Source organism: Cygnus olor, chromosome 12 (genome assembly GCF_009769625.2).
Source record: "Cygnus olor isolate bCygOlo1 chromosome 12, bCygOlo1.pri.v2, whole genome shotgun sequence".
Taxonomy (NCBI): Eukaryota; Metazoa; Chordata; class Aves; order Anseriformes; family Anatidae; genus Cygnus; species Cygnus olor.
Window position 1 is genome coordinate 16,304,072 of NC_049180.1, and position 13,760 is coordinate 16,317,831.

Below are 13,760 nucleotides of genomic sequence, written 5' to 3' on the forward strand. Positions count from 1 at the left end.
AGTGAATTCAAATTCTTTAGGTTTGTAAATAGACTTCTATTTAAAATTGCTTTAGATACACAATTAGTAAACTTAGGAAGTTCCACTTGGAATGCTTATGGGGAAGGGAAGAATCTGTGGATGTGACAGCTCCTTTGAAGTTCTCCGGCTGTCCATCTGTCTCCCTGCTGCCTCCCCATCACTTCCTGTGGTGGCCCCAGGAGGACTTGGCCATGAGAGGAGCACATGTGGAAAGTCATCCACATACCCAAAAGAAGAGCAGATGGCAGTAATAGCTTTTTTTAACCTGTCCAAGAAAGTAACAGTGTTATGGGTGGAAATTAAGGATTCCAAGATGGAACATCAGTGCTTTGCTTTCTGCTAGTAGGGAAAAAGGTATTAGAAAAAAAGGTTCCTTCCATTGAGTTATTCAGATCCTGGCTGTTGTCTGAAAGTACTGATTTCTAGTAGTGGTTCTGCTGGCCAGGTAAGAGTTGAGGAGCTTTAGAGCAAATTGGAAGAACAGTGGCTCTGCACGATGTGCTTCCTAGAAGGACTTTGATAGGGATATGACCACCAATAAATCCCTTTGCAAGGAGTTAATTTGAGCCTTCTTATCTCTATATTGTATACCTATATTCCGATACTCCCTGATCCTTGGTGGTAATAACTTCTGTTTATATGAATAAGTTTACTTTGGATAGTAGAGGAGGGTATGAAATTCATAACAGATTCTGTCAGCACATAGGAAAAGAAACCTTAACATGATGTGCAGAGTGAAAGAAAGGTGGGAGTTTGTCTTTTTTTTTTTTTTTCCTGCAGTGACAGAGTAACTAGAGGAGAGTGAGCCATGTTGGAAATAAAGATGCTGGAATTTAAAGAGAGACAAATTTCTAGCTCCTCCTCCTGTTCTCTAAAACAAATGCAAAATGTTCCTAGGAGCTATACTTATTTCCCAAAGAGTTGTATTTCTGTCCTAGTAATTTTTTTTCAGCTATGTTTCTAACTTCTTTTTAAAAAACAAAAAAAGTGTAATTCCTTTAATGTTGTTTTTCACATCCAGAATTTTTTATAATCCTTCACAGTAGTTTAAGTTCTTCTAATACTTGTAGGCTGATACCATGTGTGAAAAAGAAGCGACTTGCTTAATACAAGATTCCCAAAAATCTTCTTAACAAATTTCCTAAAACCCTGTTTTGTATTATTTTATTGTTTGTCCAAATCTAGACTATTTTTCACTCTAGGTTATATTAATGGTACAAAAATTAAACACTGGTCCTCATGTTTTTATTTTAAATTAAAACAATAAGAGGCTTTTAGAGCATGTGCATACACTCCCCGGTCTGTGGATTTTCTTCCGTCCATTGGTCTAGTTATTTCTCTTATTGAAATATTGTGGCAGGAAAGGAGGATTAAATTACTGAGGCTGTCAAAAAGGACAAGCATTCTGCCATACATTATCATTATCACTAGCTTCCTCAGTGGAAGAAAATGCGCTAAATCCCTTCAAATACAAAGCAGTAAAGAGCACTGGCTTTTAAAATCATGACTGCTATTGCCATTAACAGAAAATGACAGCTATGTGGCGTGCTTAGATGCTGCTTGTATCTTTTCTGACAGTGTGCACATAAAACTGCCGGTGACATGCCATTAGATCACATGACCTTTCAAATTTGATTCTAGCGTTGTTGCTTTTCAGACAAGGGAATGAAATGTTTATTTTTCTTTGTTCTTTTCTTCACGCTTTTTCTCCTGGAAGATGAAAAGCAGGCGGTAACTAATTATATTAATTCCAATTTGCTTTGCAGTGATACATGTGGATAAGGCAAATAATCGTGCAAGAAGAGAGTATCTCAAGTCTATACTTCAAAAACCAGATCTAAACGCTGACAGGTACATATTAGTGCTGAAAAACTCCATAAAAGGTCTTGATAAAGAATGCTTTACTTTTTGCCATTTGGCTTGCCTTGTTCTTTGACTGTATTGAGGAAATACCCAAGAGAACTTAATACGTAACTAACGAACTAGAGAGAATTTTGTTTCAGCTGGGAATTATACCTATGTTTTGATGTGGTGATTGCTAATCGTTTCTTCCCTGAATAGGTTTGTGTGACGTGGCATATTGCAATCTCTCTTAATGTTGTTTTAGTGCTGTGTTTTGTTTTTTGTTAAGTCATGTTTCACAAAAGAGAGATTCTGTCATCAGCATTCTATCAATAATGAACTTTTAAAGCGCATATATCACAGTAATACATCTTTTGCCTTCTGAATTTGAAGAACTAAAAGTATAAAAGCTTCAGAAAGTATTCCTTAGCCCTGGAATTTCCAAAAACCTTATATAAAAATTGAACCTATATAAAAATTGATTTAGTAGTCAGCTATTGTATGTATACTTATGAGAAAGAGTATAGATTAGTCTAGTCTGAGCTCATAATAATAAGCTTGTTTATTCAGATTTTTTGGTTGAGATAGCATGCACATTCCTTTGAGCAAATGAATAACAAATACTGATTCTGTTTACTCTTGAAGGTCAATCTTAATCAAAATGGGACAATTATTAATTTAAAGGTTGATTTTATTTGCAGAAGAGGAGAATACATTCTGACTGTGTTTGAAGTATAGGTGTTATTTGTTTTTGTTTTAAAATACTTGTTTATTCACAAGACACAGATTCACTCTGCAATAGGAAAGAGCGTGGTCCCTCTTCATTCTGTTTGCTTTCTAAAGTTGAGTTCTGTGCTTTGGCCTGTCAACAGATTTTACCAAGATGTAGCAGGGAAAACCTTGATGTGATCTTTGTGGGAATGGGAAATATCACACCAAAGCATTCTGAGGTTTGGAGATAAATATATTATATATAAAAAAAAAAAAAAAAGTCTTCATTCTATAAGCAAGCAAAAGATTTGCTTTACCATACAGAATGGGAAAATGGATAACATGCTATATTAAGAATTTAATGATACCAAGGATAAAATACTCTTTTTTTTTTTTTTCCCCCTTGGGGATAATTTAGTGAAGGAAACTAGCTAGTCTGTAGGTTGCAATTTCACCAATAAATACTTAGGTATCTATACTAAATATTCACCAGATCTAATGTAGATATGTTCTAATAAACTGTTCTGTGGTGAAGTTTCAATTCGGTGTTGACTGAGCAGCAAGGCAGAAAGTTCATCAGTAGTCCAGTTCTCTGCCTTAGCCTAGCATGAGGACCACCAAGAAACAAAACTTGTGAAAAGATTCTTCTACACCAAACGTTTTCAGCTCTGCGTGTTTTTAAACCTGGCCTAGTTCTATCTTCAGCACATGTTTTCTATCACAGGCCTTACAAACTAGTATCAGAGCTTTTTCAAATGAAACAGGAACTGAACTAAACTAATGCTTTAAAGATCAGGAGACCAAATTATCAAGGATTTAAATATCATTGAAAATTGCCTGCACATGGTTTAGCCTGGCACTCTATTGGTGTTTGTACAGTGCCAGATTATAGGAGCAGAGTTAAGTGTATTATGTGTATGTTTTAAGTTTTCAGGTGAACTTTTTTTTTTTGTCACAAATGTTGTTAGAAATGATACTCATAATGATTGATTCCATATTAGAACATACACAGATACTTTGTGTGCTATGCTTTTTATTCCAAAAGGAGAGTTATGTTAAAGAATATCCTTTGAAACAAATATTCTGAGGTGTTAAGAGATTTGAGTAGAATAAATAAAATTACTGCTAAGCCAGAGCTCCGGATGGTAACCTAGTCCTATAATTGAATTGGAGGCCAGCTAGACCATGAAAATAATGAATTTCACAGCTTTATATTCTTTAACGTTATACTTACAAATAAATAAATGTATATTGACATGGCATTTATATGGGAAAGTATGTTTATTTATTGGGAGTATGGTTTACTGTTCATTAAAAGATAAGATTTCCTAAAAAGAAGTTGTTTTTTTTCTTTCAATTGTACATCATATGGAATAATTGTGATTTTTGTTGTTGTAGTTTTTTAATGTTGATTTTGGTTCCATATTGGAATAAATGGCTTTATTGGCAGGAAATGCAAGAATATTCAGTATGTAACACTTTAAGTGTTTTCAGCAATATAAATAATCAAGAAAATATGGTGCTAAATAGAGTGATATAAAGTCTAAAATACATGAGCATGAGGTAGTAGGAGACTTGGAGTACTCTTGAAATCCTTTTTAGATTGGTAATTGTTGCATAGCACAAAGATGCCTCTTCTCTTTTGACAAGCGTCTTTGTTTTTATCTGCATTTTCAGACAGGCAATGTCTTTATCATTACTATGGAAATTTTGTCAGAACGCTTACTTTTTCTTATAGCTCTGCTGTGTGACAAGGGTAGCCTTTATGTTTTGTTTCTGGTTTTGTATTATAGAGATTCAGTTTATATTCCTTTTTTATGTTAGAAAGCTATAGTACTTGTAAATAGAACTTGTAAAACCTTGTGAAAATGAATGGGATGGTACAAAATTAGTATTTTTTTGTTATTTTATCATCTTAGCCTAATGTACTTCCATGTTCAAGTCTTTAAATCAGGTAGTAGAAGGAGGCATTTGAGCCAGTCCATTTAAGATAACTGGAACCCAATTGCATTTATGCTTTGTCCAGTTTGTGTTCATCTATTGCCTTTCAGCATTTTAAGAGTGTGGAAATTTGGGTCATAGAGAGAAACTTACCTGATTCCTCGTGCCAGATGATACTTGCAGTACTTGCAGACCTGGTGGTATAGTACATACTCATCTGACAAGTGTCAAAAGAGACGTGTGTGAAGAATGGAAGAATCCATTCTTCTAACAGTCACCCTGCTGTGATAACAAGAGTGAACAGGTTTGTGCAAGAGGTTTCCAGGCTGAGCCTGACAGGTGTATTGTTTCTTGGTAGGAAATGATTTCTGCACCAAGAAACTGACTGTATGAAGTCATTGTTCACCAAAGTAGCTAAAGCTATGCATCCATATCGTAGGAGTATAGAATACACATACGGTGTTAGCTTCACATTAATATACTATATTAATGTACAAGGTTTTCTCCTTGCTGCTTAAAAATGGCTGATCTCTGGCGTAAAGAATTGGAGCCAAAATCTGCCAACATCACAACTTCTCCCAGGCACTCTAAATTCCCTGCTGGTGATAACACCTTTAAGTGCTATCATAACAACGTTTGTTTCAGGTTTTTCTGCTGCACTGTAAAGCGTATTTTTAAGCTTGAAGCAATGATTATTTTTCACTTGGTACACTTAAAAGATGAAAATTAATCCAGCACTATTTCCCCTATCTATCATTGCCTAGCTGTTTTCTCCAATTAATTTGATACAACATTGACACTGAATTATAACAGAACGGATCTGTTCCCAGTTCCCAACAGTTTTATCAGACTTTGTTACAATTTTTAACTTGTTTTTATTTAATTTAATAGTTATCTTGAACACTTCAATAATTCTTCCTTTTTGATTGAATTTTGGCACTTTTGCTCATCCTTAGCTCTGTGCCAAAAATCTTAAGTTAGGTCCATTATACTCAGTCAAGCCACGTGCTGTTGGAAATAGCTGTGATATTTTTCCTTTTTTTTTTGTCTCTAGAACCTTTTTTTTAAACAACACTTACTTTCAACAGATGTCAGCTTTTAGCCATAAACAAATATATAACAATCAAAATAATAAATATTTCTTAGTAAAGCCAGAACAAAACCAAAATGCTATAAAAGCAGATTGCAGTCATTGTTACTATGTTTAAAGGCTTTTAGGAAGATTTGATTATAATTTGTCTAAGATAGTCTTTCCCATAGACTTGGAAAACTTCGTGCAGTTTGATTGTTACTCCTTTGGAATTGTGCTTATTGGAACATTTTTAGGTTGTAAAGCTCACAAGCATTCACTGTTTTAGCGATATTGCCAAGATATACCAAAAAAGTAGTTAAATCAGAATTCCTGTCATTTTGTCAGTCTCAGTGCTTTTGGCCCCAGCAAAAGCCACTAACTCAAGTCAGCTCCAGCACAATACTGTAATTATATGTTTAAAAGTAAAACTATACTTGAGTACAATGAGTGTAATTTAAGTTCGCAGAAGAAATGCAAATATTTTATATAGTTGTTGGGCTTAGATGTTTGGGATCAACAAACAGGCTTGCATTTAAACAGGATGGTAAATAGACGAAGGCCTTTGTGTCCAGGCTGTGCTCATGGCTAGTTTTGTTTGATTGTTGTCTAAAGTGTAAAACAGGAATGGAACAATTAAGGTAAAATAGGACGTGTATTGGTCGGAGGGAATGACTAAAGGACAAATGGCAGCGTAAGGTACAACTTGAAACAGGGAATGCATAATACAGCATTAGAAAGGTACTATTTTGAGAGAACTGCCTTTAGGTTCCTGTTCGGTTTTGTAGAATGAGTTCCAGACTTGAACAGTGTTCTTGACAAGCGTCTGAATGACGTGTGAAAACTCTCAGTAATTTTCAGCTAAATACTTTGCACATGGTGTTTGGAAATACTTCATTAAATATGGTTAGTATTTCTGATATCAGGGAAATGTTAGATATGGTTTGTCTTAAATATTTATGTCTGTCACACCACTCATTATAAAGACCAGAAAATGCATGGCTTAGGATTTACTGGGTCTGCATAACCAAGTAGTGTGGACCAGTGGGAGAGAGAGAATGTCTAGAGCAAAGCAGTTGTTGCTAATGGTCTGATATTCACAGTACATAGATCTTAGGACGATTTTCAGAATTCAAAATACTCCAAATTGATCCCATGGACTGACTGTCTATTTTCAGTGCAGCGCATTAGGGGTACTCCTGGAGCACATCTTCAGTCTAGTTTAGTCCAGTCCAAAAAGAATCCATGTTTCAAGCTTGCTTTGCAAACAGAAGCACCGTAACCGGGGACAAATGAAAAGTTTTACTTCATAAGTATGCTCTGTATCCAAGCCCAAACAATCATACAGGTTCTTTTTTATGACTAAATGAAAGTAATTGAACTTTTCTTACCAATTTTGCTGTCAAAGGTTTTAACCAGCAAAACGTAATGTTTAATCTAAAATGAATATTTTTGCCATTTAATTGTTCACATCAAATGATTTGCATGGCAAGGTCAGCAATCTAAAACAAAACAAGACAAAACAAAAAAACACAGAAAAGCTATCACTATTTTTAAATGATTATAAATGAATTTTCCTAAAAGCACATAGGTACAATCTTGATTTAATGAACAGGGGAAGATGTAAAGAAATTAAGTGACTTGAACAGTTTATTCAATAGCTAAGCTAAACGAACCTAGGAGTTTGAAATGTGAAAAAAAATCTTTCATCCTTAGACTATTCTCTGTCCTTCTATCTGTTCTTCTAGTACTGATAAATAATGCTAAAGAAGGAGGGAAGATTTTGAAAAAAAAAGATTCTCAAACTATTGTTTTCATGGAAAATGTTGCACATCAGTAATAGAGATCTGGTTTATGTTTAACTGGTAAAAAGAGTTCACCAGTTTTTTTGTTTTTGTTTTTGTTTTTTACCTTTTTAATGTGTTTTTGAGATAATTTTCAACCCTTTGTGAACATAAATATATCTTCTCTTATATTTAGTCTACTATTTACAGTGGTTACCGATCCCCCGGAAGATGAACAGGATCTTGAATGTGAAGATATTGGGTTTGCTTATGTCAGTTTGAGAGAGATATTCCAGAAGGAAAGGGACATCATTGAGCAAGATATTGATGGTAAGTTTTAGAGGCTATCTTGTTGTAACCTTCCATAACCAGCAATTATTTGTTCAATTTCTGCTTGTCTCTGCAAGCTTTGCTGTGTAAGTAGTTGTTTGACTTTGAACAAGAAGTTCTTTAATGGCCTCCATGGCCTCTAATGGCCTCCACATTTGTCTGAAAAAGTCTTCAAAAACTGTGTAATTTTTTTATTCCTTAAAAAATGCTTTGAAGAAAAAACAGCATTCTCAGGTCATAATAATCAGTTCATAAAACTTAAGAACTTTTAGGACATGTCTACTTGTTGTGATTCTCTATTTTGTAAAACATACTTTATCCAATAAGACTTTAAATACGTATTATTTTGTTATTAAAACTTCTGTCAATAATTCTGTATTGCTAAAGTCTTTATGTTGTTTAAAGTAATTTTATGATCCTCAGAGTAATTCAAGATTGCATCCTCCATATCAAACATATTTGAGGCAAAATGAAATACCGGTGGCTTTTGTTAGGTCTGTCAGTTTAGTAAGCATTATTCTGTAACAAACTGTGACTGAACTTACACTGTGATTTATTAAAGCATGGTGAGGTGAGTAGGAGGTGTGGAATCTTCCATTTCCTCTGTTTCGTGATAACATCTTTATAAAGCAGATAAGAAGACTAGAGAAGGTTATTTGGTCTTTTAATAGACAGCTAACAAAACTATCCTCCTAGCTTAGCCTTTCCTCAGCCCCAATGCAGCAGGGACAGGGTTATCAAGTATGCATTTTCATCCTTACCTGTTCCATTCCATCCTCCTTTCCCATTGTGGTAAAGCTAAGTAAAGAATAAGCTGAGAGTATATTTGTTTAAAAAAAAAAAAGCAGCAGTTACTCTCCTATAAAGGTGAGCCAACATGATTCCTAGAGGCAGTGTGCCCATGCTTGCAAGGTATTCTTTGTGACAGCAGGAATTATAGCTTAGCCCCAATCAAATACCAGGCTAATGTGGCCTTGCTGCTCCTACTGTTGTGCCTAATTAGCATACCTTGAGTGATGGGGAGCTGAATGGTGAGGGAAAGAAATAGGCTTTCTTATCCATTCCTGTTATCCTGCATGATTTACATCCTTGCTGTAGCTAAATTACTGAAAGTATGCGTCGAAGTTCCGGGAACATAATAAGGAAAATTCTAAGAAGAATCAAATTTCTGTACCCTGGAAAAATAATAGATTTGATGCAGTTCTTACTGTGGCTGAACCACTTCATCTTTTCTCCACCAATAATTTTTCTCCAAGTAGTTATACAAAAGCACATCTCTTCCAAAAAGGTATTTCACAGCCATGGAAAATTGTTTTTGTTCTGGATTTTATGGCCCGTTTGTCATAATTCCCATTTGATAAGATTGATTAGTGATGTAAATGAATTTTGTACCCTTGAAAGTCACCTTTCACACAACTCTTAGAACTCTTGTCGTCTGAGATGATTATGAAGACAGAAAGTACAGTTGTTTAGTATTAGTTGTTCTAGGTAATTATTATGTAACGCCAGCTGCTTTGGGATTGTGAGGATCATTTCTTCTCCTAATCAGAAGATATTCAAACAATTTTTTTTTTACTTTATGTATGTTATATCTAAGTGATAGTAGTAGTAGATAGAAATACATGTACTCTTATTCCTACCCACACTTCTTCCCATCACTGCAAATGCTAGATTTGTTTTTCAGTAAGAAGCTACTAAAGCTTAGAAATTATATAGAGGATTTAAAAAAAAAAAAAAAAAAAGGGGGAAAGAAAAGGCAAACAAAAACTATTGGCTTCCTTTTCACTACACTAGAAATCCCCTTCCTGGAATAAACCAAACTTAGTGTTGTTTGATAATTAAAAAACAGACACTCATGCTTGACAATTACTATCAATATCAATAAATGGTAGGTTAGGATATTCTGTTTCCCAAAATCCATATGAGAAAGATAATGTATAATGTTGCCAAAGAGGTACTAAACACAAAGGATAATTGGCAGGTGATTTGTATATATTGTTATTTGTTTTTCACTGTACAGTTTAGATTTTTTTTATTGCATCCATAAGCATATTTTCTTAGAGCATTCAGAGAATTAAAATGAATTTTACATTAAAATATATCACATAATGGCAAAAGTAGACTGTATCTATCCATTTACTTGAATGAAATCACTGTAAAAAGACCTGTTCTTAAGATCTGGATGCTTTTATACCCAGATTTCAATTCTGTGTAGTGGCACAATAAATGGCATTCTTAAATAATACTATACACATTTTCGGAAGTGGATATTGCTTTGAGGGCAAAAGCATATACCTAGACAGAGGGGACTTAGTCTGCTGCCATTCTAATTATTCTTAAAAGTTAGGTACCCTAAACTTCTTTCATTCTTTTTGAGGACTGCAAACATAGACCTTGTTCATATCTTGTTCTTTTTATTGTTAATTGGGTGGAAGTGGCCTATATGAAACTTGAAACAGTTAGGAGGGTAACAAAGCAAGAAGCTGGATGAAAAGGAACTTACACAAAGGCATATGATATATATATGTCTCAGAGATAACATGACAATAGAAAACAGAGAAAACTGAATTAATATTATTTTCTGATATCATCAGCTGTAGTTACCCTACTGTTCTTGTAAATTAAATACATATATATACATATATATATGTATGTATGCACTCTGAAGTTTGCTTTTTAAGTTGACAGTTCACTGAATGATTTGTCTAAGGATATACCAAATGGTTTGGATCTGTAAGAATAGCATCTCATCTGTCCTCTAATAGTTCTGTCAACAAAGTAAATGGTGGTTTTTCTTTCCCCAAACTGATTCTGAGTTGTCCCAGCAGCCTAGCCATTGAAGCACGCGTTATCATTGCAAGTTCTCAGAGTACTTATCCCAGTCCATTTCATAAATACATAACCTTGCCATTTGCTGTATAATTTGCTTTGAGGAGACGTGCTGTCAAGATTATTTGTTTTTATTCAAATTCCACCTAGAGTCACATTAGGCAGCCTCATTACTTTTTATGCAGGACTGGGAAGGAACCTCATTCTTGACTGTTAGCAGCATGTTTTTAATCAAAGCAGCAGAGAACATGGCCCTCAGGGCTTGCATAGATACTGTAGAAGAGAGCGATTTTAAATCATGTTAGCTAATTTCTGTAAAATAAAATTTTTAAATACTACTTTAAAACACATGCACAAAGATGAAGGTAGTTAAATAGTTTAGGCTAGGGGAAATACCATCTTTGTCTACACTTCACTATTTTACAGCATGTAGAAGCCTGGAATTAAAATAATGTTCCATTTTACCAAATGGAAATAACAATTTACTATTTAAATACTGATAACTCTCTAGGCTAATTTGGCCTGGTCATATATACACTGTACAAAATGTATTCATTAGTATATTTTTTTACTTAGTATTTATAAGCATACATGCATGTCTTTAACAGTTTAGATTCTGAAGTCTGAACATCTGTTTATGTATTATGAAAAATAAACAATTTGTATAGGCAGTTTTCATACAGATAGTTCTCTTTACTTCAAAATACTTTTACTGATGTACTTTCTAGTTCGTAGAGTGTTGAGTTTCCAGTAAGCTGAGCACCATCCACTACATTTAATATGAAAGCTGTCTGAGATCTTTTTCAAAATCATATAGGGCTGAGTGCCAGAACTGGAAGCTATTTTTTTTCCTTTTTTAAGCATATGCTAGCTGCCTTTTAATCTGTCCAAATCCTGAGCAAAATTATCAGAACAAAACCAAAGCCTTTAATGAAACTAACTAATGCTGTTTTCTGATGTTTCCTTTCTAGTTTTTGATGCAGAAGATGATAGCACAGTAATTGGAAAGCTCAAAGTAACAGTGGAAGCCCTCCATGCACTGCGTTCAGTCTATGAGGAATGCAAAGATGACTAGGAGGCATGAAAGGGAAGTTTGCCTACAGAAGTTCCTTCTCCCAGTGTAAATACATGCTTGATAGTGCTTCAAAGATGAAATCTTTGTAATTCGTACGGTATATTTAATGTATAATTTATACAAGAAGGACTCTTGATTTGTAGTTGTAAAGTTTTGTATACTTTTCAGTCTGTTTGTTTTTATATTTCCCCCCTAAGGCTAAGTATCTCTCCACAATGGACAACGTCTTGTAAATAATTAATACCTACATGATTGAATGATGTGCTTTATTTGCATTTTCAACATTTTTTCCTACATAAAACAGTAATAAAAATGCAAGTCAAATTTTTAATTTTTAATAAAAAAACCATAAGCCTCAGAAAACTGATTAAAAATACTTTTATGTTATCCCTAATCACCCCACTAAATGGAATGCCTGTGATTAGCCTCATTAAGAATTTTATACTGTGAAGATTTTATTAAAAGCAATATATGAAAATTACTTGGATTAATGTGTTAATCTGCCTCTTTAAAATGCTAATATCCATTTTATGCACATTAAATCTCAGTATGTGTTTTCTTTGATGCATGCAGTTCCTATCAATTAAATATAAAAAATGAGGCTAGTTGCAGGACTTATTAAATTACTGCAACCTTTTTTAAATAACTTTTGCCCTTCTACTAACATTATAATCAGCTGTTTATGATTATCATGATTTGAAGTAGGGGGGAGGGCAGGCACAATCATTCTTCTATAAAGTAAAAGATTTACTTTCAGCCAACATCTGTCAAAACACAAAAAGAAGCCATAAAGTATCAGATTTTGCTTCACATAGTTTGAGCTGTGGGGACAGGCAACTGCGTTTGCATTTGTTTTCTGTCACTTTTAGAACTTATATCAAACATACAGTGAATTGCTGTATCTGAATAACCAGTGTCTAGCTTAGAAAGTTAATTTCCTAGCTTTTAACCAATCTCAATGAAGGATTTAATTGATATTTTTAATGGAGCTGTGAATCAGTGCTGCAAAATGATTGTGTCTTGAGAACGAGGATACAATACATTTCATTTTTTAATTTACTTTTTTATTTGTCATTTTCTTCAAAGGGTTTTATAGGCTGTGGATTTCCACTGTTTGCAAACAGGGTATGTTTCTTTATAAGCATATGTAAAGTATTCAAAGAGATAAGTAATTTATTAAAATCTACCTAATTTGCCGTGATATATTAAATCTCTGCTTCAGTGATCACAGACCATTTCATTTAGAGAATTAGGCATTCCCTCTTTGTGTGATTAAAGCTCTGGAAAATGAGTTCTTTGCTCCTATTTGTGAACATTCAAAGCCTGCTAATGGCAAGAAGATGGAATAGATTATGAGACAATTCATTACAGTTCAACAGGAGAAAAAAAAAAGTAGCTATAATGCAGAAATGCAAGTATGAATATCTGCATATAGTTTGAACCATCTGTGCTCTAATGGCTTCAGTAATGGCTCTTCGTCTTCAGTAGGCTTTGAAATGACATCCATACAACATTAATTTGTTGATGTACATTATGAGGCCATTGGAATGAATATATTCTGACCACAGAAATCTTGACATTTCACCATGAACTGATCGTTGACTCCATTTTAGGACCTGCTATCTTCAGGAGTAGTGCTTCGCATCCAGCTTTCGCCAATCCTCGCAGTATTTCATGGCTCTGGAACTTGGAGAAGACCACAGACAGCTGCATTCCTAAACCCCTCCATTCTTCAGTTAATGGCCAGATGTTTGTTGTCATTCGGGCTGGCTCTTAGTTCATCGTTTTGGCCACTACTTCTAGCTTTTTTTGGCTCTGTGCATCTATATTGTCAATAAGACTGTTATTATACATTACAATAATTTGAAACAGCTAGATTCAACACTGAGATTAACCGAGTGGCTTTTTAGAAATTTAGTTGCGGTATTCTGCCAGGAGGTTCTTATTATTCTTCTAATACTTTGCAAACCAAACTAAATATCCTGCGCATAAACAAAGAAGCAAATTGTCTTGATTTTTTTTGTGTATGACTGTTTACTGACTTGCAGGAGAACTATGTAACTGGTGCTTGTTTTCTTCTGAAATAAGCCATGTGGTAAAATTAGAAAATCAGTGATGTTCATCTCACTTAAACGTTTACAGTAACACCCTTAGCACT

General features: G+C 34.2%; 1 protein-coding gene across 1 annotated transcript in view; it reads left to right on the top strand.

Annotated features, from left to right (window-relative positions):
- Positions 1-12,075, top strand: part of RPGRIP1L (RPGRIP1 like) — a 73,063-nt gene extending 60,988 nt beyond the window's left edge. The window contains 3 exon segments of the mRNA XM_040571557.1: positions 1,788-1,872; positions 7,565-7,698; positions 11,499-12,075. Coding sequence (XP_040427491.1) covers positions 1,788-1,872; positions 7,565-7,698; positions 11,499-11,602 — 323 coding nt within the window. The 3' untranslated portion in view covers positions 11,603-12,075.
- The last annotated feature ends 1,685 nt before the right edge of the window (positions 12,076-13,760 follow it).